This window comes from Equus caballus, chromosome 25, assembly GCF_041296265.1.
Source record: "Equus caballus isolate H_3958 breed thoroughbred chromosome 25, TB-T2T, whole genome shotgun sequence".
NCBI lineage: Eukaryota > Metazoa > Chordata > Mammalia > Perissodactyla > Equidae > Equus > Equus caballus.
In genome coordinates, this window is record NC_091708.1 from 18262599 (window position 1) to 18286261 (window position 23663).

The 23663-nt window shown below is 35.8% G+C and overlaps 1 protein-coding gene across 2 annotated transcripts in view; it reads left to right on the plus strand.

Annotated features, from left to right (window-relative positions):
• Positions 1–547: 547 nt before the first annotated feature.
• Positions 548–23663, plus strand: part of SMC2 (structural maintenance of chromosomes 2) — a 47825-nt gene continuing 24709 nt past the window's right edge. Inside the window, exons 1-17 of one of the 2 annotated variants that reach the window (XM_070250387.1) lie at positions 548–730; positions 1571–1799; positions 2433–2582; positions 4809–4931; positions 6044–6082; positions 8682–8792; positions 8988–9032; positions 10291–10524; positions 10735–10884; positions 12651–12884; positions 14204–14363; positions 14868–14985; positions 15599–15737; positions 16109–16228; positions 18116–18320; positions 20299–20434; positions 22627–22751. In XM_070250387.1, the coding sequence (XP_070106488.1) occupies positions 1632–1799; positions 2433–2582; positions 4809–4931; positions 6044–6082; positions 8682–8792; positions 8988–9032; positions 10291–10524; positions 10735–10884; positions 12651–12884; positions 14204–14363; positions 14868–14985; positions 15599–15737; positions 16109–16228; positions 18116–18320; positions 20299–20434; positions 22627–22751 (2257 nt within the window). In that variant the 5' untranslated portion in view covers positions 548–730; positions 1571–1631. 2 annotated transcript variants of the gene reach the window in all.

Sequence of the window (23663 nt, forward strand, 5' to 3'; positions counted from 1 at the left end):
GCTCCGAAGCCGGACGGGCGGAGCCAGAACGCGAGCGGAGTCCTTCGAAGGCCGGCGCCTCCCCAGACCCAACAAAGTGCAGCTTCCACTTTTGAGGAATCTGAGCCAACCGGGGAGACTCCGGGGCTCCTGAATCAAGAGGAGGGCACCAGGAGTCGCTCCATCCTCCCGCCCCACCGCCGCCGCTCTGAGACCACAGCACTGTGTACCGGCGAATCCCGCCCGCCCGCGAGAAGGCGGGGTCTCCAGGACACCGCCCGCCGCCGGACGGGGCCCAGGGAGGGGCGGGGCCGCCGAAGCGCAAGGCCCCGAAGCTGAGGTGCGGGGCTGCCCGAAGCGTGCCGGACGCCGATCTCAACGTATGCCGCCTGCTCCTGTAGTCCTCGGGCCCGAACCGTCGCATCGCTGGAGCTGTCATTGTCGCGACCCTCCTTCCTATCTCCCTATCACTTTGATTGTCAGATGGGAAAGAAAAATGGAACCCCTAAGTCAGGCATTTCCTAGGCACCAGCCAATGAAATAGGCAGTGGAAGTGGGGTCCTTTGCTCGCGCCGAAATTCAAAGATATAAATAGTTCCGGTCCCGGTTCCGAGCGCGGGATCAGTGTTGCAGCCGCTATGGAGGAGCTTGCGTCCTAGCCCTCGAAACCGGGCAAAGTTGGCCCGCTCTGCGCGTTTGTGACCAGCAAGGGGTTTGCGGGCGCCCCGAGCCTAGACAGCCCGACGCAGCGGTGAGGCGGGTGCGTGCGCGCCCCGGTTGGGCCTAGCCGGGCATTCCTGGCGGGAGATGGGGGCATGCGGGTGGGGGAACGAGTAGCAAGAAAGAACTTCAGACCGAAATTCGTTCTAAAGAGTTTCTAGCAGAATCGCTACTTCCTATCCAGCCTTGGAGTAGGGCGAGGAGGTGTTGACAGAAAGGCCTGGTGAGGCGAGGGAACAGCCTGAGTGAAAGCAAGAGGCTGGAGAGTATATGAAAGTCGTGTATTTGATAAGTATTTGCTGACCCTCTCGCCCCGTGTGCTTTTGAGTCAGGCACTGTTCGGGCATACAGCGGTGGACGTAGGGTTGGATAGACGAATAAGTACTGTTTAGTGTCAGCTTTAAGTGCAATGAGAGAAAAAAGAAGCGGAGTGAAAGGATGGGTAACGGTGCTTTATCATATAGGAAGTCAGGAAGGACCTCAGTAGGGTGACATTTGAGCAGAGACGTGAGTGTAGTAAAGAGGAATAAGCCACGACAGTGTCAGGGAGAAGGACATTGTAGGCAAAGGGAATGGGATGTGAAATAATCAGTAGTCTTTGTGAGCTAGAGTGTGATAATGATGGAAGGAAATCCTGGAAAGTAAGTAATTGGCTTCCAGGTAGAACTAACGGTTTAGTTAACTTCCAGATGGTGACTAACTCTTGGTACGTTTTTAAGTTAGAGAAAGACATCTACATGAGAAGGAATAACTTGGCAAGTGGCTGTTTTATTTCTATTGAGCTGTTATTCTTAAATGTTTTAGTTTTTCACATTCACTGTAATTCCAACGTTACATTCCACTTATGTGGTGTTATTTCTGTTTTGTACAGAACTACTTTGTGGACTGTTTGGTTTCTAGCAGAGGTTTTCCTGTCCAAGTCGGTAGTGAAAATGCATATTAAGTCAATCGTTCTGGAAGGATTCAAGTCCTATGCTCAGAGGACTGAAGTCAATGGTTTTGACCCCCTCTTCAATGCTATCACTGGTTTGAATGGTAGCGGGAAGTCCAACATATTGGACTCCATCTGCTTTTTGCTGGGTATCTCCAACCTGTCCCAGGTAAAGTGTAAACTTTCTGATTTATGTGAATTTAAGTTTGGGGAACCTCAAGGGAATCGTCATTGAACTTGGAAACTGTTGCCAATATTCTCTTCATGTGCATTTTTTACTTTATATCAATTATTTTATATCTCACCACACTCCTTTAAAGGTAGATATTATTACCTCACTTTTTAGGTGAGAAAATAGAAACTTAGAGGGGTTGCCCAAAGTTCATCCTCTTAAGATGTTTGGAACAACATTGAAACTTAGGCATTGTTGCTTTAAGCCAGTCCATTCCAGAGTCTGGATTCCCCCTGCTGCATTATGGTGCCTTTTCAGGATCTACTAATGGGGTTGGATGAATAGTGAAATTCTTAGACACTGTTTTCCTTTAAATCTTTCAAATGAACTTTTGTTGAGAAGTGAGTGGAAAACAATTCAATTCAGGGTTGAAAAAGTCCTGTGGAGAAAGGCACCCATTTCAGGTTGTTGCCCGTTTTCCTTGCTTTCATTGCCTGTGAATGTGACTGCCTCTCCTTGGCTACTTAATGGATACTGCATGGGTAGTTTTCCAATAGCAAGAAACCTACTTTTAGTGCCATTTTGTGCAATATGGGGTTTTGTAATTGATAAACTTTTATTTTATTTTAGGTTCGGGCTTCTAATTTACAAGATTTAGTTTACAAAAATGGTCAGGCTGGTATTACCAAAGCCTCAGTGTCGATCACCTTTGATAATTCGGACAAAAAGCAGAGTCCTTTAGGATTTGAGGTTCATGATGAAATTACAGTAACAAGGCAGGTGAGTGGCTGCTCAGTATTTGCATACCTGACAACTTGCATGTCTGTTGTGTGTTTTGGCGCTATAACTTTGCTGGAGAGAGAAACTTTGTAGTAAAATTGATGCATCAAATACTGACTAGATTCCTTAAGAATATCCCCTTTATGTTAAAATTTTGATTGAGCGATTCCATCATTTACCAAAAAGATTGAAAGGGATCTGAAAAGTCATCCATCTGTATAAGTACTCAACAGTGCTTAACTCTTGAACCCTACCTGAATCTTCTCTTTCTGTGCTGGAACACCTATAGTACTTTTAATTTTGCTGTCTTCTGAGGTAACCCCTTCTGGTTTTGGACAAGTCTAATTAGAAAGTTATTCCTATAAATGGAGCCGAAGTGCTGTCTTCTAGTTTTCCGCATTAATCGTGGTTCTCTTGAGAGCACCAAGAGCAAGTGTAATTTACACCATAATTCAATAGTGAAGTGTTCTGTAAGTCAAACTGTTTCAGTGCTAAATCTCTCTCGGCGTTTCAGTTGATACTTAGTTGTTTCTAGTTCCTTCGCTTGTCTAATCACGCTGAACACGAATTTGCTTTCAGGTCTTTATATCTTTTTGTTTTAATGCATGGCACCTCAAAATACATATACCAGAATTGGTCAAATTAAGCAGAATTGTCACTTCTTTCATTTAAGTACTCTACTTCAGTTTTTCCCAATATGACATTGGAGAGTTCATAATACATTATGATATATCATATCTGATTTACTTAAAATCACTCTAATTTTTTTCATGTGTTATGTTACTGCCATTTCTGTATGTAAACAGATTTTTGAAACCATTGCAGGACCTTGTATTTGTCCCTTAAAATCTTTGTTTTGAATTATAGTCAATGTTTTTAGTTTGTCAGTTTTATTTTTAAACATTCTTTTAGCTCCCATTTACTCTCCTTCTTAGCATTATGTAACTCATATTTTTCTCTCTTTTTTAATGAAAGCCTCTGGTAAAAAGAAAAGTGTTCACCAGCTTGGGACAGAATCCTATTCTTTCTCGTTAAGCATCCATCAAATAATTCCCCTTTAGGGATTTTCGGTGAGTCTGCTACTGATTCACCTGAAATTCCTGTCCGCGTGCAGTCCACAAGCCTGTAGCTTCAGCGGAATTTTCTTTCTTTTTTTTTTTTTAAGAGATCGGCATCTGAGCTAACAACTGTTGTCAATCTTTTTTTTTTCTTTCTTTCTGCTTTTTTCTCCCCTAATCCCCCCAGTACATAGTTGTATATTCTAGTTGTGGCACGTGGGACGCTGCCTCAATGTGGCCTGATGAGCAGTGCCATGTCCCCGCCCAGGATCCGAACCAGCGAAACCCCAAAGCACAGGGCACAAACTTAACCACTCAGCCATGGGGCTGGCCCCCAACGGAATTTTCTTATAAAGGCTTTGTCAAGTTACTTATGGGTATAATAGGTCTATTCAAATATGTTAATATATGATCCACCAGCCTAATAATCCTGTCAGGAAAAGAAATGAATTAACATTTCCTCAGTATTTATTAAGTGCTTGATGTGTACTGGGCAGTCTTGAGTGCACTGGGAAGTACAGATAGGAAAAAAATGAGGAACAGATCTTGTCTTTAAGGACCTCATAATATGATAAGTGAGACAGTCATTCCTGATCAATGACAATGTAAGTGCTGTCGTAGAGGATGAGCTAGCTGACGTCTGGTCTAAGTTGTACTTAATGAACCCTGTGCTGAAGCTCCATGAGTCCTCTTGTCTTTCATGTATTCACAAGTCATGTCTTTATCAGTTCTTGTCTAGGATTGATATGAAACTACTTGTGTTTAGTTTTAAGTATCTGACTTTTGTTCCTTTGGAAATTAAAAAGTGGAGGAAGAAGGGTTACACTCTGGGTGTGGAAAAATCAGAAAGAGGGTGATCAGGGCTAGAAGATATGTTTTACACATACTTGGAAACATAAAGCTAGAAGTGACCGTAGAGACCTCATCTAAGGCAGGGGCAGTTAGGAGGCTTGTACGTTAGCAAACTCCCTGGATTAGAAGCCAGTTGTCCTCACTCAATCTTGTATTCTTTTTGACCATGTCACACTTCCTCCACTATTTATTCAGAATTAGTTTTGTTTACCGTTAGTTACAGAAAAAACAAAGGAAAGATAATATATTTGGGAATTTATCATCTTAGCTCAAGATGTGTGTTCACTTACATCTTTTAAAATACTTCCCTTTTTAGGTGGTTATTGGTGGCAGAAATAAATATTTAATCAATGGAGTGAATGCAAACAATACCAGAGTACAGGATCTCTTCTGTTCCGTTGGCCTTAATGTCAACAACCCTCACTTTCTCATCATGCAGGTATTTTGTTTGTGGTCTTTAATCTCTTTCATGATGGTTTTGACATCTTTTATTTTTTAAGTTAATCTTTTATAACTAAGTAGGAGAAATGTTTCTTTTTGGATTTCCCATTTTTTTAATCTACTATTATGTTGTTGTTTGGGCACCTGTTAAGAAATGCGGGTTAGTTATTTGTACTGATGTGTTCTAACACTGTATACCTTTGAATTTTGAAGACTATCCAGAAGTAATTTTCCTTGACTTTCATGTTGTTACTACAAGAACAGTACATGCTCACTGTAAAAAAATTTTTAAAATATTGTGTAATATATCTGTTTAATGTGTTGGAATAAAGCATTTTATTGTTTCAAATATATATTAAATTTTAAAATAGTTTCCTTCTTTAGAGACTTACTCAAATGGAAAATAAGGCTAAGGTTATCTTTCCCTTACATTATCTCGTTTGACCCATCCGTCTATCCTTTGAGAAAGTCATAGCCAGGTCAATGGCAGAACCCTGATGGGACCAAAATACAGTTATTTTCACTACATCACAGCCTCAAGTGAAAATTTGCTTCAAATGGATGTAAATTTTAAGTTAATATGATTCTCTCAGAGTTGGGTAGCAGGTGGTTTCTGTTTTTGGTTTTGTCTGTTTTTTTGGTACTAAATGAATCTGATGATTTTCTGGCATTGAAATAAAACATTTTACTATTCTGTTTGAGGCCTAGAAGTCTGTAGTCTATTTCTAGAAATTATCTTGGAGGGCTATTCCTTCAAAAAAATCAAGAAATGTTCAATAAATTTATGCTAAAATTTATTTCTATACTTTTCTGTGTTAGAATTGGAGACTTCTACATCATTAGTATTAACTGTCTCAGAAATATGTATGATCTGAGTTAACTTTGTACCATTTAGTAGTTATTACTAGTTAATACCAGTGTAAATTGTATCACTGGTAAGTGAGAAAGTGAATAGCGAAGTTCTAGAATTATAAGGTACTTTTGGTCTCAAATCTAATAAAAGAAACATCTTTTCATGTAACAGCTTCAGTGCAGATAAATATACATGCCTTTAGGTTACCCTTTTTGTAGTTTGTTATCATTTTAGTAAGTTTGCCATTTTATTTTCAGGGCCGAATTACAAAAGTATTGAATATGAAACCTCCAGAGGTAAGAGTACTATTTATGGACGGTAAAAATAGTTATTATAGATTTTGTTTTAATCTTCTAGGTGATCAATTTTTTAACGTAATTTCTTCTATTATTAAAATTCTTGGAAACATGTATTTAAGAATGATTAGTAAAGAAAGTTTTCTTTTAAATATTGGCACTGTGCCCAATACATATGTTGTATATATTTTTAGTTATGTAACATGACCCTTCTGAGCCTTAGTTTCTTCATCCATAAATTGGAGTCAATAATCTTAGGTCTGTTCTGAGGATTAAATATGTATAAGAAAGGGCATGGGATGTTGCTAAGCAGTTCTTTCTAATAATTTTTTTAAATTGAGATATAATTGACTTTAGTTTCAGATGTACAACATAATGATTTAATATGTGTATATATTGCAAAATGGTCACCACAATAAATCTAGTTAACATCTATCACCACACAGTTAGAAACTTTTTTCCTTGTGATGAGAACTTTTAAGATTTACTCTTAGCAACTTTCAAATTATACCATACAATATTATTAACAATAGTCACCATGCTGTACATTACATCCCCAGAATTTTTTATTTTTATAACTGGAAGTTTGTATCTTTGGACCACCTGCACCCATTTTGCCCACCACCCATCCCCTACTTCTGGCAACCACCAATCAGTTCTCTGTATCTATGAGTTCAATTTTGTTTTGTGTGTTTTTTTAGATTTCGTATATAAGTGAGATCATATGTGAAATTATATTTGTCTTTCTCTGTCTGACTTATTTCACTTAGCATGATGCTTTCGGGGTCCGTCCATGTTGTTGCAAATGGCAGGATTTCCTCCTTTATTATGCCTGAATAATATTCCATTATATACAATACCACAATTTCTTTATCCATTCATCCATCAGTGGACACTTAGGCTATTTCCATGACTTGACTGTTGTAAATAATGCTGCAGTGAACGTGGGGGTGCAGCTATCTTTTCAAGTTAGTGTCTGTTTTCTTTAGATACATGTTCAGAAGTGGAATTGCTGGATCATATGGTAGTTGTATTTTTAATTTTTTGAGGAACCTCCATACTATTTTCCATTTATGATCCCATGAAGAGTTCATGAAAATTCCCTTTTCTCCATATCTCACCAACCCTTACTTGTCTTTTTGATAATAGCTATTCTAACAGAGGTAATATCTCATTGTGCTTCTGATTTGCATTTCCCTGATGATTAGTGATGTTGAGCACCTTTTCGTGTACCTCTTGGCCATCTGTATGTCTTCTGTGGAGAAATGTGTATTCACATCCTCTTCCCATTTTGGAAATGGGCTATTTTTCTATTGAGTAATATGAGTTCTTTATGAATTTGGATATTAACCCCTTATCACATGATTTACAAATATTTTCTCTCATTCTGTTGGTTGCCTTTTCATTTTTTTTAATTGTTTCTTTGCTGTGCACAAGCTTTTTAGTTTGACATAGTCCCACTTGTTTGTCTTTGCTTTTGGTGTCAAATCCAAAAAATTGTTGCCAAGACGGTTGTCAAGGAACTTACCACTTTGGTTTTTTTTTTTTTTGGAGTTTTATGTGCCCAATATTAAAAGAAATTTTGACTGTATAAAACAGCCTTTCTCAACTGGTGCTCCATGTCAGAGTTAAACCCTACAGAAAAACTCTACAGAAAAGGATTTTAGTTCATTACATACAAAGGATTACTTAGGGTGTATTAAGACTTAATTTTCTCTTGGAGCCCCCTTGAGAAGAGTTAGTATGAAGGAATGAATGTTTTGTACAAGAAGAAAACTCTTTAGTTATTCCTTTCTACTGAGAATAGCTAATAAGAAGGCTGATAATTGACAGTACCAATCTAATTTGAACATAGGTCATGCTTATTTTCTTTAAATCACATCTAAAGAGGAAATTTGTAATTGGAAACCTGCCAAATACATAGAAATCAAAGTGATTTCCGGAGAAATAATCCTCTTGGGATAGTGACTGATGGTGAGTAGAAGCTTCTGGAAAAGGAGTGCTGGCAAAATTGTTCTTATAAAATTATAATTGATTAATGTTTGCATTTTGCAGAGTGCTTTTCACATGGATTATTTTGTTTAATTCTCAGCGTCTTATCAGTACTCTAGATGAAGAAACAGGCACAGAGAAAATTAAGTTACTTGCCCAATTTCTTAAAGCATGTGCCACAGTTGGGATGCAAAATGTTATGCCATGCTTCATCCTTGTAGGCACAAAATGGCTGAAGTTTCACTTGGAACAATGTTAAGTAGAAACTTCTGAAATGGTGTTAGCCTTTACATTTTTTAGACTTGTATTTGAAGGAAAAGAGAAGGGAGGAATTACTGGTTTTAGCTTTAAAAAGAGATGTACTCTAGAACCTCAGTGTAGCATAAAGTTTGATTTTAGAATTGAAGTGAAGGCCAGAAATGTTTTTTGAATGTTAGAGTTATGAATAATATGTGCATTTTTATGTACTGTACTTTTGTGTTCCATTTGGACCATTATTTTGGTAAGATGCTTAGTGAGGTCAAGGCCTTAAATGATATACTTAATGTAAATTCCAGTGAGATTCATCGAATTGGATTCTTAAAACATTAACATAATGTCTTTGCAGATTTTGTCCATGATAGAAGAAGCAGCTGGAACCAGGATGTATGAATACAAAAAAATAGCTGCCCAGAAAACTATAGAAAAAAAGGAGGCTAAGCTCAAAGAAATTAAGACGGTAATTGAATTTATATAAAACATTTTTAGAGAAGAGAGTAATTTTGCATTTAGAGTTCCTCTGCAGTAAAGAGGGAAATCGTCCCCCCCCTCCAACCCCGGTTCAGTTTTCCTTAGTCTTCCATGCTGCTTCTTTAAGAATTTTTCTTAATGGTACTTCACATACTGAAAAATTTGATTTTCCTTTCTTTTACAGATACTTGAAGAAGAGATTACACCAACCATTCAAAAATTAAAAGAGGTATATGCTATATATGTGAGGACAGCCAGCTACAGTGTCTCTCAAAATTGGTGATGTATTCAAGGTCATACATAGGGGTGAAATGTGTACCACTTCTCAGGGATTTTTCTCTGGGCTGAGACAAGGAGTTAGAATTGGTACTCCATACTCCGCTCTGCTTGTAGAGGACTTGTGCTTCCTGTCTCTTAAGTCATAATGACTGTGGACATTGCTCTTAATCTCAGAGGGTGATATGCCAGACTTTAATACTTCCTTGAGGAGAAATCTAGATTTTCCTAGGTAATTAGAATTGAGTGGAACACCATTTCCTAAAGATAGGGCACTCTTGATAACTGTTGTAGAGTGATTAACTTCTAGGATAATAGGGGCTGTCACTACAATTACTGCTGTCAAGACAATTAGTGAGTGAAAGGTATTAAAACAGAAGACTGATCTTTGTGGCTTCTGACGTCATAATCAATATTTCACTGAAAGATTGCATTTATAGCATATTGTTTTTAAGGTTATACATTTAGGAAAATATTAAATGCTCATTAAAATTTATACTTCTCAAAGCTGTCTTCTGAATCCATATAGTGTAGAAGTTATTGAAAAAAACTAAAAAATTGTTATCTTGAAGGTATCCCCTTTGTATGCATGTTTTAGTAGAAAACGCTAGCTTATGAGTTTAAACCTAGGTTTCATTCCAGATTTTGCCAAATTCTTTGTAAATCTGACAACATGGAGAGGTCATTTAATCACTCTGAATTATTTCTTCATCTGCAGCTTAGGAACTTTAATTGTCACATTATCTGCCCCAGCAGGTCCTTACGGAAATCAACTTTAATAACGTGTAAACTTTAATGCTTGTGTAAATAGTTATATAAATGAATGTTGGTTGGGCGTCTTGGTAATACTACTACAAGATACATTTAATACATTTAATAGTATATCCTTGGTGGTTGTGTAGGTGGTATTTGTAGACTTCTTACTATCGTGAGTCTGTGAACCTTATGTCTGCATTTCTTTGTTCATACGAAGTGCCTGATTATATATTAGGCGGAATAGGATTCCCTAGAGATGGTATAATATTTAAAAAGTCAGAGTGCTAATGTTATTTTAAGTTTTCCAAAATTTATAATCTGTGATCACATAATCCAAGACAAAATCAATTATATCATGTAATGGGAAATTTTATGCATATTACAGTTTGATTCTTTCCAAATTTGTTAAAAAATATGAGTTTTGAGTTATACTTTATTGGTGATTTCTCTTTCAGGAAAGATCTTCCTACTTGGAGTACCAAAAAGTAATGAGGGAAATAGAACATTTGAGTCGTTTATATATTGCTTATCAGTTTTTGCTGGCTGAAGATACCAAAGAACGCTCAGCTGAGGAGTTAAAAGAAATGCAGGATAAAATTGTAAAGCTTCAAGAGGAATTGTCTGAAAATGATAAAAAAATAAAAGCACTTAGTCATGAAATAGAAGAGTTGGAGGAAAGAAAAGATAAGGTCAGACATATATTTAAGAATAGATAATATACTCTGAAAAAAATACATAAGTAACTTTAGGATTCACTGGGCATTTTCTTCCTTATTGATTTGTTAAAGTATGATAATAAAATAGCTTATAAAAAGTAAATCATTTGGAAATCATCTAAGAAAATGGCAACATGAACATATTTTAAGTATATTGATTGAATTGGGTGCCTTTGACTGTAGGAAATTGGAGGTATACTCCGATCTTTAGAAGATGCTCTTGCAGAAGCTCAGCGAGTTAATACTAAATCTCAAAGTGCCTTTGATCTCAAGAAGAAAAATCTGGCAAGTGAAGAGAACAAACGCAAAGAGCTGGAAAAAAATATGGTCGAGGTAAGCAAAAAAGCTTTTAATTCCACTAGTGTACATTTGTTCATTCTGTTTATATTTATTGAGTCTCTGTTATGGACCAAGTGTAGTTTTTTAGGCTGAGGGTGTAGCACTGGAGAAAATGACAAAAAGGGACAAAGTGGCTTGTTCTTCATTCCAGTGAGGAAATCGATGATAAAGAAAATAAATAAGTGAATTATATGGCATGTTATCTACTGATAACTGATGTGGAGAAAAAATAAAGCAGGGGAGAGGATTAGGAGTATAGGGGAGAGGGGTGCAGCTGGGATTTTTAAGTTGGGTAGCCATTGAAGATCTGATCTAGAGGGTGATGTTTCATTGAAGACCCGAAGGCAGTCAGAGAACAATGTAGATAACTTGGGAGGCTGTGAGGGAAGATGTTTCAGGCAGAAGAACAGCAATTGCCCAAGTGCCTAAGATATCAGAAAAGCAACGAGATCGCTGTGGCTGGTTAGCACTAAGTCATGGGAATGCAGAAAGATCATGGGATGTAGGATCACGTGTGGTTTTGTAAGACGTATGAAGGACTTTGACCTTTTTTCTGAGTGATATGAGAAGCCACTGGAGTTGGTTGAGCAGAAGAGTGACATTTTTTATGTATTAATAAGAGTGTTCCTGCTGTTTTGAGGATAAACCATGAAGATAAAGGAAAGAAGCAGGGAATCCAGGCAGTAGATGCTGGTCTAGGTGATAGCGCTTGGACAAATCAAGTAGAAGTGGGGGTTTTGAGAGAAGTTGTGGGGTTTTGTGTATAATGAAATCCAAAGTCTTTACCATGGCCTACAAGACCGTTCGTAACATGACTCCTGGCTCCTTTTATCACTTGCTCACTGTACTCCAACCACAGTTCTCTAAACCCCCAAGCACATTCCTCAGAGCTTGCTGAGTATACTGTCCCCCTGGTATTAGCGTGGTCACTCCTTTTATTTCATTTAGATTTCTGCTTAAACTCTCATCATACAAGGGCCTTCCCTTATCGTTGTTCTTAAAATATCACTTTCTGTCCCTTTACCTTACTTTGTTTACTGTGTCTTCCACCCTAGCCTATAGACTCCCTGAGGAGCCTTTGTTTTTAATGTCTAGAACTTGCCTGATACATGGTAAAAGTCTAATAAGTATTTAATGAATCATGATTTAAACAAATGGGCCAAAATTTCTAATCACTTTCATGCAAACTGTATAACTAGATTTTTTTTCAATGCTGGTGTCTTGCATAGTATTAGATATCTGGTTAATATAACTTAACCGATGTTAAATATTAGTAATGCTGTTTGCACAGTTATTTAATACTCAAATTGTATGGCCCTTAATAGTTTATAAAAATATTTTCATATACTTGCTCCTAATAAAATCTCTACTTTTAAGCTTGATGTAGGATAGCTATTATTTCAATTTTATAGATTTGGAAACTGATTTTTAGTTTCTTCAAGTGGTTTGTTTAAATTTGCAGTAATGTTTTTACCTCATTATCTCCCAGATTTGACTAGAGCATATGAAAGGAAAGTATTTCTAGTAGGATAAGAGGCACATTTATCCTAAAAACTGAGGGAAAGTGAATTTCAAAATGGGAATAAAGTATTTAAATTATGATGGTTAAAATTACTGTTATGATGGTTAAAATTACTTTCCTTATTCGCATGCCCACTTCAAATTGCTGTGAAATTTGATGACATCAGGGTACATATGTATAAGAAAATGGATGATTTTCCTAAAATATAATACTTTTCAATCTGAAACTCTTTCTAAAGGATTCTAAAACGTTAGCAGCAAAGGAAAAAGAGGTTAAAAGTATAACAGATGGACTGAATGCCCTTCAAGAAGCCAGTAATAAAGATGCTGAAGCTTTGGCTGCTGCACAGCAGCACTTCAATGCCGTTTCTGCCGGCCTGTCCAGTAATGAAGATGGAGCAGAAGCAACTCTTGCTGGTCAAATGATGGCCTGTAAAAATGACATCAGTAAAGCTCAGACAGAGGCCAAACAGGTAAATATAGACATTAAGCACTACAGGATTGCAGTTTGTTTTTGTGGGGTTTTTTTGAGAATCTGCTTCACATTATGCTTTGGCACTTGTTATAAAGTGTTGAAAATATTTATTTTGCCACTCTGTAGCACCTGGTACAACAAAATTCAAATGTGTTGATTACTAAATATTAATGATAAGATGTTGTAAAACATAAAATAGGTTTATAGGTTAATTGAAATTGTAAGGACAATAAATGCTTTATTTTGTTCACTCCTTTGTGTGGAATATTTGAAGTTAGTCGATTTATTTTCATCTTTTTGCTGTTTTTATTGACATCATAAAGTTGAAATCTTAAGTTTGAACAAGAAACCAGAAATGACTTGTCCATGTCTGTGCCCACCACACCTAGTTCTTACAACCTGTGTGTGAAACTTTATAACATCCTTCTTAGACTTCTTTCTACTTCCCATTTATCCCCATTCCAGTTTTTGGTTTCCCTAGTGTGATTTCATAATCTTCAAGGATTTGTCAATCTGTTAGAACGGTTTTCAAATTTGTTTAGATAGTTGTGCATCTTAAAGTCTTATGAACGAAGAGTTTTGATAGCAGAAAGAAAAAAAAAGACATGTACACACACATTCCTTTATTTTTTTAATGGAGGACTCATCTTTATATACTGACGTGTGTGTGTCTGCCTATTGATCCTATCAAGGTTTTCTATTATATATTTGCAATTTTTTTATTCAAAGATGATGGTCACAAAAAAATTATAAGAAATCAATAGTAGGAAAAGTTAAAGTCCTCTCAGTTTTTCTGTTAACTTATTTTATATTGGGAAAGGTCTACTGTTACTCAGTTTTAGAGGGAGGATACACCCGTTTAGATCTTAGAATAGTAGTTCATGGTTTTAAAGACCAGTCCTCAATCAGACTCCTTACATTTAAATTTCTCTGTCAGTTTGCTTCCGTTTCTTATATATTTTCCCTTGTTCAGTACAGCTTCTCCACTGTTAATTAGACAACACTCACAAATATACACAAATACAAATATGGATACCTAGGTGGAAGGGAGGGAAACTAGAGTTGTGATTTTTATAAGTATTAAAAATATCAACTTAAATTGCAAATTATTTAATGATTTATGTTAAACATACATTTATACTCAGTAGTTTTTTGAGGAGAAAATATTGGAAAATGATTGATCTGTTGAGATATTAATTCAAATCACCAAACAGTTAAATTTTCAAGGCTGATGTTTCTTAAACCAATCTGACTATGTGGCCATTTAATCACTAGCACTATCTGCCTCGTACAGTCTGTTACATTTTTCTATTACAGGCTCAGATGAAGTTGAAACATGCCCAACAGGAACTGAAAACTAAACAAGCTGAAGTTAAGAAGATGGATAGTGGCTACAGAAAGGATCAAGAAGCTTTAGAGGCTGTGAAGAAACTTAAAGAAAAACTTGAAGCCGAAATGAAAAAGCTAAATTATGAAGGTTTGCCTTTAAAGACATGATATTAAATCATTAGGAGGTAGTGATTGTTGATAGAAACTAGCTTAAAGGAATAGCAAGTCAAAAAAATGTTTTCCCTATTAATGGGAATTAGTATGAGAAATGTTTGTAAATATAGTCACAAAAATACCTAAATATAAAATAGCCGTTTGTAGGTTTGAAAACTCAGTACTGAGAATTTCCTGCTTCAGTTACTCTGAAGTGCCACTTAAAAACTCAAAAATGTTATTTGTGTATTTTTACGTTAGTAGACATTTAATTCATAGGTTGTTTCTTGTGATGAAAATTGTATTATTTTTGGAAATAATGTCTACTTAACACTTAAAATTTGAATGTTAAGCGTGCTTTTATTTAATCCTTATCAGAAATTTGAGTTTTGCTTCTAGAAATGCTTTGGAAATAGAGGTTACTAATATTTTCCTTACCACAGTAGAACATACGAGTTTTTAGAACTTTGTTTCAGTTTACTTACAATTTACTGTTCAGAAAACAAAGAGGAAAACCTTCTGGAAAAGCGCAGGCAGCTGTCTCGTGATATCAGTAGATTGAAAGAAACCTATGAAGCTCTCCTGGCCAGATTTCCCAATCTTCGATTTGCCTACAGGTCAGAGATTTAAACCTTGAATTTTAACACAGTAATAACCAAGGTATATTTTATTTAAGCTGGAAAGCAATTTGAAAATTTCATTGACATTAAGATTTTTGTATGAAAATTATTATAAGCTGCTTTTCCTTAATTGGTATTTTTTTCCTTAAACATTTATTGAATGTTTCAGATGTTGCCAGGGGACATTCTTGTGAAGTTTAATGGCTAGTAATGCCACTAATCTTAAGACCAAAATAAGGGGAATTTTATCTCAGTCCCAAGTTTCTTTATATTCTATCATTAGTGTGAAATATCTACATTAACATTTTTATAATTTGTTTACTACATAGGTTTTTCATTAAATACTTTCAATAATATATGTATTACAAAGATTAGAACATCAAAGTTGTTTTTGTTGCATTAAAAACATAATATATGCTGAAAGATCTTTTGATTGATTTAAAAAACAGTAGCTGGCTAGTCATTTGGGACATTTAAAAATTTTTGTTAAAACTGTATGATCCTTTTGCTCTCAATTTAATGTGTTATCAGAAAGAGCTCTTGACTAGTGAAGTACAACTTTTTCTATTTTCTTATCTAAGATTAGTTTTTGTCAACATTTCTATTTTAGGGATCCAGAGAAGAACTGGAATAGAAATTGTGTGAAAGGACTTGTAGCTTCTCTGATTAGTGTGAAAGATGCTTCTGCAACCACAGCTTTGGAATTGGTGGCTGGGGAACGACTCTACAATGTTGTAGTAGACACAGAGGTAAATTGATTTTAGAGAAAATCTATAATTGCTGGTTAGCTCGAAAACTCATCTGCTGCTAGAAGAATTGGGTATTTTCTTGATGTTTTAAGGTTCACTTTGCTTGTCTTTACAGGGTAAAAATATTCAGTTAATGACTTTTTTATTATATTATTGATTGTATTATATTTGAGTAACTATATTCTGAAGGAAGTGCCGTGCTTATTACTCAGGAGCCCAGAATGCGTATTATCAATCTTAGACTTGTGATTGCTTGGGCTAGTAGGCATTAGACATTTATTTGATTATAGATTCCTAAACTTGCACTCTTTCCATTTGAATGTTTTCCGTCATCGTTAATAATGTTTTTTTATTTCAAATACGTGTTTTAGGTTACTGGAAAAAAGCTACTAGAAAAGGGGGAATTGAAGCGTCGGTACACCATAATTCCACTCAATAAAATTTCAGCCAGATGTATTGCTCCAGAAACTCTGAGGGTCGCTCAGAATCTTGTAAGTCTTATTTGTATGTTTTGTCTGCATCTTTTTTTTTTTGATGAGGAAGATTGTATCTGAGCTAACATCTGTCCTAGTCTTCGTCTGTTTTGTGTGTGGGATGCCATGACAGCATGGCTTGATGAGTGGTGTAGGTAGCACCCGGGATCTGAACCCTCAAACCTCAGGCCACCGAGCGGAGCCTGTGAACTTAAGCACTGTGCAACCAGGCCAACCCCTTCATCTTTTCTTAAATTAGAAGACATTAATGTTGGGGGACATAATCATATGCAGAGCCACAAAGTTTTATTATGTTACCATGCTTAAAAAAAATTAAGATACAAAAAATAGAGTTGGCTTTTGTGAAATGAGGTGGAAAGAAAATAGAAATGTTGGAAGACTAAAACTCCCTCTGATGTTTCAAAGTTGAATATTAGATTGTCTTTAAATCTTAAATCACATGACTATAAGGTGATAGTAAATATTAAATTTCTGTTTCTGGATAGTTAGAATTCTATAGCTTATAGATAAATACCAGAATTCTTCAGTTTTTTTTCATGCCGGGCGCACTTAAGCTGTCCACAGCAACAACTGTTGTGGAAGGCAACCATCAATCTTGTAGAGATGCTTGTCTGTTGGAGTTCTTCTAGATTGCCTTCCAACCTGTGGACAGGTACAAAGCAAGTGACCTGGATACCCAGTCAGCTGCTGAAGTGGATCTAAAGTGGTATGGCTCCTAGTTAAAAAACAGATGAGTACAAGGAAATACATTTCACTGGCCATTTTGGTTGTGTAATACTGGGTAAAAACATGGAGCCAGTCGTAATGTTCAGCAGTGATGTCAATTTGTTACTGAGCAGGCATTCCAAGTGCATAAGTTGAAAAGACAGCTCTGTGGAACCTAGAAATGCATTTCTAATTAATATACTATATGGCTATTCACTGTACGTGCTGAAATGGAGAAGCCTTCCATGAAAATTATTTCAAAGTACAGTTGTATTGATACGTATACTATCAGAAGGAAGGTGAGTACAGAGTAATTGAAAGGTGGTATTTTTGGTTGGTACTTCCTTTACTTTGAAAAATCACCTTTGGGTCTTAGAATGCTTTGGAAGTTACTTCAGCCTTAGATCAAGTCCCAGTGTTAAAAGTAAATTGGGATTTTAAGTAACAGCAAAAGTACTTCCACTCAGATCCCTTAGCCAGACCCGTTAATGGTAGCTGCTGTTGGAGGACGATACTGAACATATGTTACATACAGCTGCCTTCATTGTGATTGCTGCTGCTGCTACTAAACTCCATAAAGAATGCTTAGTTGTTCTGAAAAGATGGACAGAGGTAGACATTATAAACAGAGGTTGAGAAGAGACAGTTGGATCAAAATAAAGGACTGAGGGATTTTTTTTTTTTAACTCAATTATTAGTTGTGTTTTTGTTTCTGTAACTGGCAAGTGGCTGCCTTAGCAAGTTTAATTTGAATGAAAAAGTATTCACTGTGGAACAACCAAATTACTAATAATTGAAACAAAATATTTTATGTAATTGTGTTGATCCAGTAATTGCTGTACTTTAATGAAGAAAGTGTGTCCAGATAGTCCATTTTGGATTTAGAAACTTGGTAGTGGCTCCTGCTTGATAGAAACTCTCATAGTGCCTAGTACTTTAGCCAAATACTTAGCTAAACATTTTAATATTTTACTTATCAGTAGATCTTTTAGTGTTTAAACTTGAAGTTATTTCTTTCTAAAACTGTTGTTTTCCATAGCATTTTAGAAAGTCAAAAAGAATTAGAGTGCTAAGTAAGTATTATTTAAATTTCTATTATAGCAGTTCTTACTATTTTATAAAAGAATGTTTGAAAGGAAGGGAGTTCTGTATTATGACATATCTGTTGTTTTCCCACAGGTCGGCCCCGACAATGTTCATGTGGCTCTTTCCCTGGTTGAATACAAACCAGAACTTCAGAAAGCAATGGAATTTGTCTTTGGAACAACTTTTGTTTGTGACAATATGGATAATGCAAAAAAAGTGGCCTTTGATAAAAGGATAATGACTAGAACTGTAACTCTAGGAGGTGAAGTATTTGATCCTCATGGGACATTGAGTGGAGGTAGGTTTTATATCATTTTGTCCTCACAATTCTGTATGGTAAATAGGATGGGGTTGTTTTTTTTTTAAAACAGTAAATGGTGGGGTTGGAATAACTTAATCCAGAATTTTATTCCTAATCTAAGGATTGAATTTTCTTTTGAATACCTACTATGTGACAGGTACTTAGTAATACTGAGAAATCATACAACGTCATAGCTCTCAAGGAACTCATAGTCTTAGTAATCAATCCTATAGCTTTTTTTATTCATCTCAGATAAGTCTATTCTTGTCTATTTCTTCTTGCTTTTTGCCCTATCAAGATATACTAGTCACTGGAAAATAAAGTCTTTTTATTCAGTACACTTTTAGCTTAACTACTCACTTCTCCTTCAGGAAACATGTTAACTTCTAATTTGTGTATATGCCACTGCTCCTGTCAAAAGTAAAACAAAAAATTAAATCTGCCCTTGAGATGGTGCTTTAATGCCTTAAGAAAGGAATTCCTAGATAACCGTTATAATGTTAGTCATAAATTCTCATATTTGCCACATTGAGTTTCCACATCTGTGTCAAGTGATCATGTGAGAACAAACACTGAACAGCACTTTGTGTACCAGACAATGTTGTAAGACAGTGTTGCCCGATACAGTAGCCACTCGCTGCATGTGGCTCTTTACATTTAATTAAGATAATTAAAATTAAGTAAAAATAATTTCCTCAGTTGCACTAGTCACATTCAAGGGCTCAGTAACCACAAATGGTTAGTGGGTAACTAGATAATGCAGATATAGAACATTTCTATAATTCTGTAAAGCCCTATTCTAAGGGCTTGAAATATTTAACTCATTTAATCCTTATAGCAGCTAGGAAGTAGGCATATTTCTATCATATCCAATATGTAGTTGTAGAAACAAAGGTACAAAGTGGTTAAAATAACTTGGTGGTAAGTGGCCAAGCCCAGAATTTGAATTCAGATAGTCTGATTTCAGAGTTTGTGCTTTCAACCAAACCAAGAAGCTGTGTAATGCCTTTTGAGATGGCAAATGACTTAATTTCTTTTAAGCCAAGCAAACTAACCAATGAAATGAACTCCATGATCAAGTACCAAGTTCCTCAGTACACAATAAGAATACGAGTATGTACAGTTGGAAGTTAAAGAGAGACCACGTATTTTTAAATATGTGAAACAAAAGAAACTGTTTGGATTTCATTGATTTGAATGTTCTTGAAGTTCTTACTTAAGGGATGGCCAAATATGTAATCCCATATCATATTAACAAAGTGTTCATAATAACATTGCTAATTGACCTTTGTATTCTCCCATCAAACCTATAAAGTTTTCTTCCAACGTAACACCTCACCCTGTTACTTCCAGACAATTATAGGTGCTTGTAAAGTGAAACTAGTTTACTCTGCTGACTCTGCTATATCAGAGCTTAAGCAGGTTATGATGTGGTAACAAACAGCCCCGAAATCTCAGGGGCTTACAACAAATTTATTCTGTAATTATGCTACATGAACTATATAGGTCATTTGTCTCTGTTCCATGTTATTCTCATTCTGGGACCCAGGCTGAAGGAGAAACAGTCCCTATTTTGAACACAACTTTTCTTATGGGAAAGGGAAAATAAAAGGGGAATCATGTGCTGCCTCTTAAAGCTTACTTCCCGAAGAGGCACATTTCTCATTTCATTGGCCAGAGCAAATCACCTGGCTAAGCCTAATGTTGGGAGGAAAGAGGGCCTGGGAGGGATGGGCCCATTAGGCAGGGGCAGTGATTATTTTGCATAAATTATCCACCACATCTACTTAAAAGTATTTCTTACCAAGTATGTATGTCCTAAGAGTCAAATGATAAAATCTGTAGCTTCATAATCTCACTGTAAAATATGTGCTATTGAATCATTTCAAGTATAATTCTCTTAGAAAACTTTTTATTGTTTACTAAATATGTGGTCACTTAATATCCAAGGCCTGTTTCAATTTTCCTCTATCAGGTGCTCGATCCCAGGCAGCTTCTATTTTAAACAAGTTTCAAGAACTCAAAGATGTTCAAGATGAGCTGAGAACCAAGGAGAATGAGCTACAGGCTCTAGAAGAGGAATTAGCAGGTCTTAAAAACACTGCTGAAAAGTAAGACTTCTGTGGATTAAGCTATATTTTTAAAATTTTTTTGGTTGAAGATTTGCATAGTAAAAATGAAAGAGAATCTACTTTTATTTAAAGAAATGCAACTTCTGACTTTTTTCATAATGTCTTTGGTTTTATTTGAATAAATTATGAGTTGATAACTTGTTTATCAGTTATCCATTTTTTCTGATAAAAATGTCTTTGTTATAAGAAATTAGGAAAAGCTAATTAAACAACGAGAAGAAAAACAGCAAAATATTCCCCTTTCTTTTCTGAGATATACTCTGTTAAGATTCTGTTGGGATTGATGGGGAAACCCATAGATACTCTAGATACTCTGGAGGTTGATACCAGAGGATGCTTGAGTCCTTGATTTGAAATGGTAAGATACAGTATAGCACTGATCAGGTGTCTACACTAAATTTAGCAGCATTATGGCTGTCCTATAGATATTGAAAATCACTGGGTTGCTTATGGAGGAGCTAAACAAGTTCATTCAGAAAGTCATTGCTAAAATTATAGTGTTTCCTTACAGAGTGGGTGTAGATATAGGTATGTTAGTGTGCCTTTCAACATTACTTCTGTTTCTTTGTGATACATCTATATACATATTTTTATTTTTTCAAATTTTGGACCATGCTATTTAATGCAAGCTCTTTTTGTCACTAAACATTGTTCACTATTGAGTGCCTCCTAGGTACCAGGTACTCTTCCAGGAGCTGGGAATACAGCAGTGAATCAGACAAATCTCTTCTTTCATCTTGTTCTCATATGTATAGTTGGGGAAACAGATAATAAAGAAAGTTAAATTGGTAAAACATATGTCAGATAATACTAAGTTCTAAGAAGAAAAAAGTAAAACAGGAAAGGAGATACAAGTTCTCCAGGGCACAGAGGTGTTGAAATTATAGATTGAGCGCCGGGGATGTGTCACTGAGGAGATGCCTGTTGAAAGGACACCTGAAGGGTGTGGGTGAACCTGCCATGTGGTTGTCCAGAGAGTCCTTACTTGCTTCAAAAGCTTCAGGAGTATAAATGCCACAAACTTACAAAGTACATTATTTGAAACTTTAATTGTAATTTTTCCTAGTCCCTCTGAGGTTGGCAAATGGGAACTGAGATAAAACTAAACTATTTTATTCAGAATTCACAACACTGAATAAAGATAAAATCTAAAACTTTGAAAAATTTTTGGGGGGTAAACTTTTAGCATTCATATTTTGAAATTATCAAAGCTTAGAATAGTACCAAGACTTTTTTGGGACATGATATATATGAAAGATTGTCATAATCAGTGGAAGTGGCCATTCCAAGATATAAATTGTATCAAAATGTCCACTTTCAAACATCATATACGTGTAAATCCTGCATTTTTCCTTCATTAACATAAAGTAACCATAAAGTGAATGAACTTTTTATGTGAGAAAGATGCAACAAAATTTCTGCACGATATGTGGAAGCTCTGGCAAGGCAATGAGCTTGTAGTCACATTTGGCTTATAACTGTTAACTTCATTCAGCAGTGTTGGATCATTTATTTTGTAGAATTGTCTAGTGGACTAATTGGGGCACTGAGGTTAAGGAAAGGAAATAGATTCGATTTTGAAAAGTGTGAGAGTGGAAGGGTCAACTAAGCTATTCTTTCAAAGACCACATCAGGAAAATAGCTTATATCTTTTTTCAGATTTCTGCTCTCCACATTTTTAAATGAATTGAAAAAATGGCTTAAAAAGTTAAAATTATGGTTTTAATTGCTGTCTAGCAAGTCTCAGGCAAAAATACTCAAGGGAGTATTTATGTTTTGTAAGTTGCTTCCTTTTTCTTAAAAACCTCATGAACTTCTAATGACAAGCTGCCTTGTGAATTTATTATAACTTGAAATTTCACTGCAGCTGAATTAGCCAAATAGCTTCCAAAGAAAGAAAGCAGCCAGAACTGGGGTAGAATTAGAGTTTGCAAGAAAAGTACATTGCAAATGTTTATGTACAGTACTGTGCCTTATTACACCATCAGTCTCATTACAAAATGTAGGGAACATTATTTAATGTTTGAACGCGACAATTAATACCCAAATTTTTGGAACTTTGTATATTGTTATATATTATTAATCTAATTTGGTCTTGAGGAGCTGTTGAATGCATGTCTCAAACATCAAAAAAATTGTCGTCATTTGTTGTAAACTTGCCTTTTTCCAAGGTATCGCCAACTAAAACAGCAGTGGGAGATGAAGACTGAGGAGGCAGATTTATTACAAACGAAGCTGCAGCAAAGCTCATATCACAAGCAACAAGAAGAATTAGATGCTCTTAAAAAAATTATTGGTAAGATAAAAACATTCTGTGCTTAATCTTTTTCTACTGATAACCTTACTTTAGATATTTAAAAGATCTCTTTATTATATATTTATTTGAATTAATTATTTTAAATATTTACTTTAATTATTACATATTAGTATTGTATTCCCAAAGTTCTGCCCTCTTGTAGCAGTATACATTTCCACCAGTGGCATATGAAAGTTCTCATTTCTCCAAATCCTTTCCTTTTCAGACTTTTAAAATTCTCCAATCTGATTATTATGAAGAGATAGTACATTAGCATTTTAATTTGCATTTCTCTGATTACTGGTGAAGTTTGGGATTTCTTTTCTATGTTCCTCACACTTCTCGGTTTCTACTTCTGTGAATTCTCTATTTCTTTTGCCCATTTTTCTATTGGGTTGCTCATAGTTTGTTTCCATTGTTCTCATACTTGAGAGTTCTTATGTCTTGTAGGTTACCTGCATTACAAATATCTTTTGATTTATGTCCGTGTCTTTTAACTTTGTCTATGTTTATAATATTTCTGTTATACTAAATTTTTAAATGTTTAATGTAACTCAATTTATGGCTATCTCTGTCTCCAATTTTAAGAACTTATCTTATGTGGCCAGCCCTGTGGCTGAGTGGTTAAGTTCGCACACTCTGCTTTGGCTGCCCAGGGTTTCACTGGTTTGGGTCCTGGGTGTGGACATGGCACCGCTCATCAGGCCATGCTGAGGCAGCATCCCACATAGCACAAGCAGAAGGACCTACAACTAGAATATACAACTATGTACTGGGGGGCTTTGGGGAGAAGGAGGAGGAAAAACAAAAAGATTGGCAACAGAATGTTAGCTCAGGTGCCAGTCTTTAAAAAGAAAAGTAACTTACCTTACACTTTAAATCAGAATTTAATTGTATATGGTAGTTTTAATT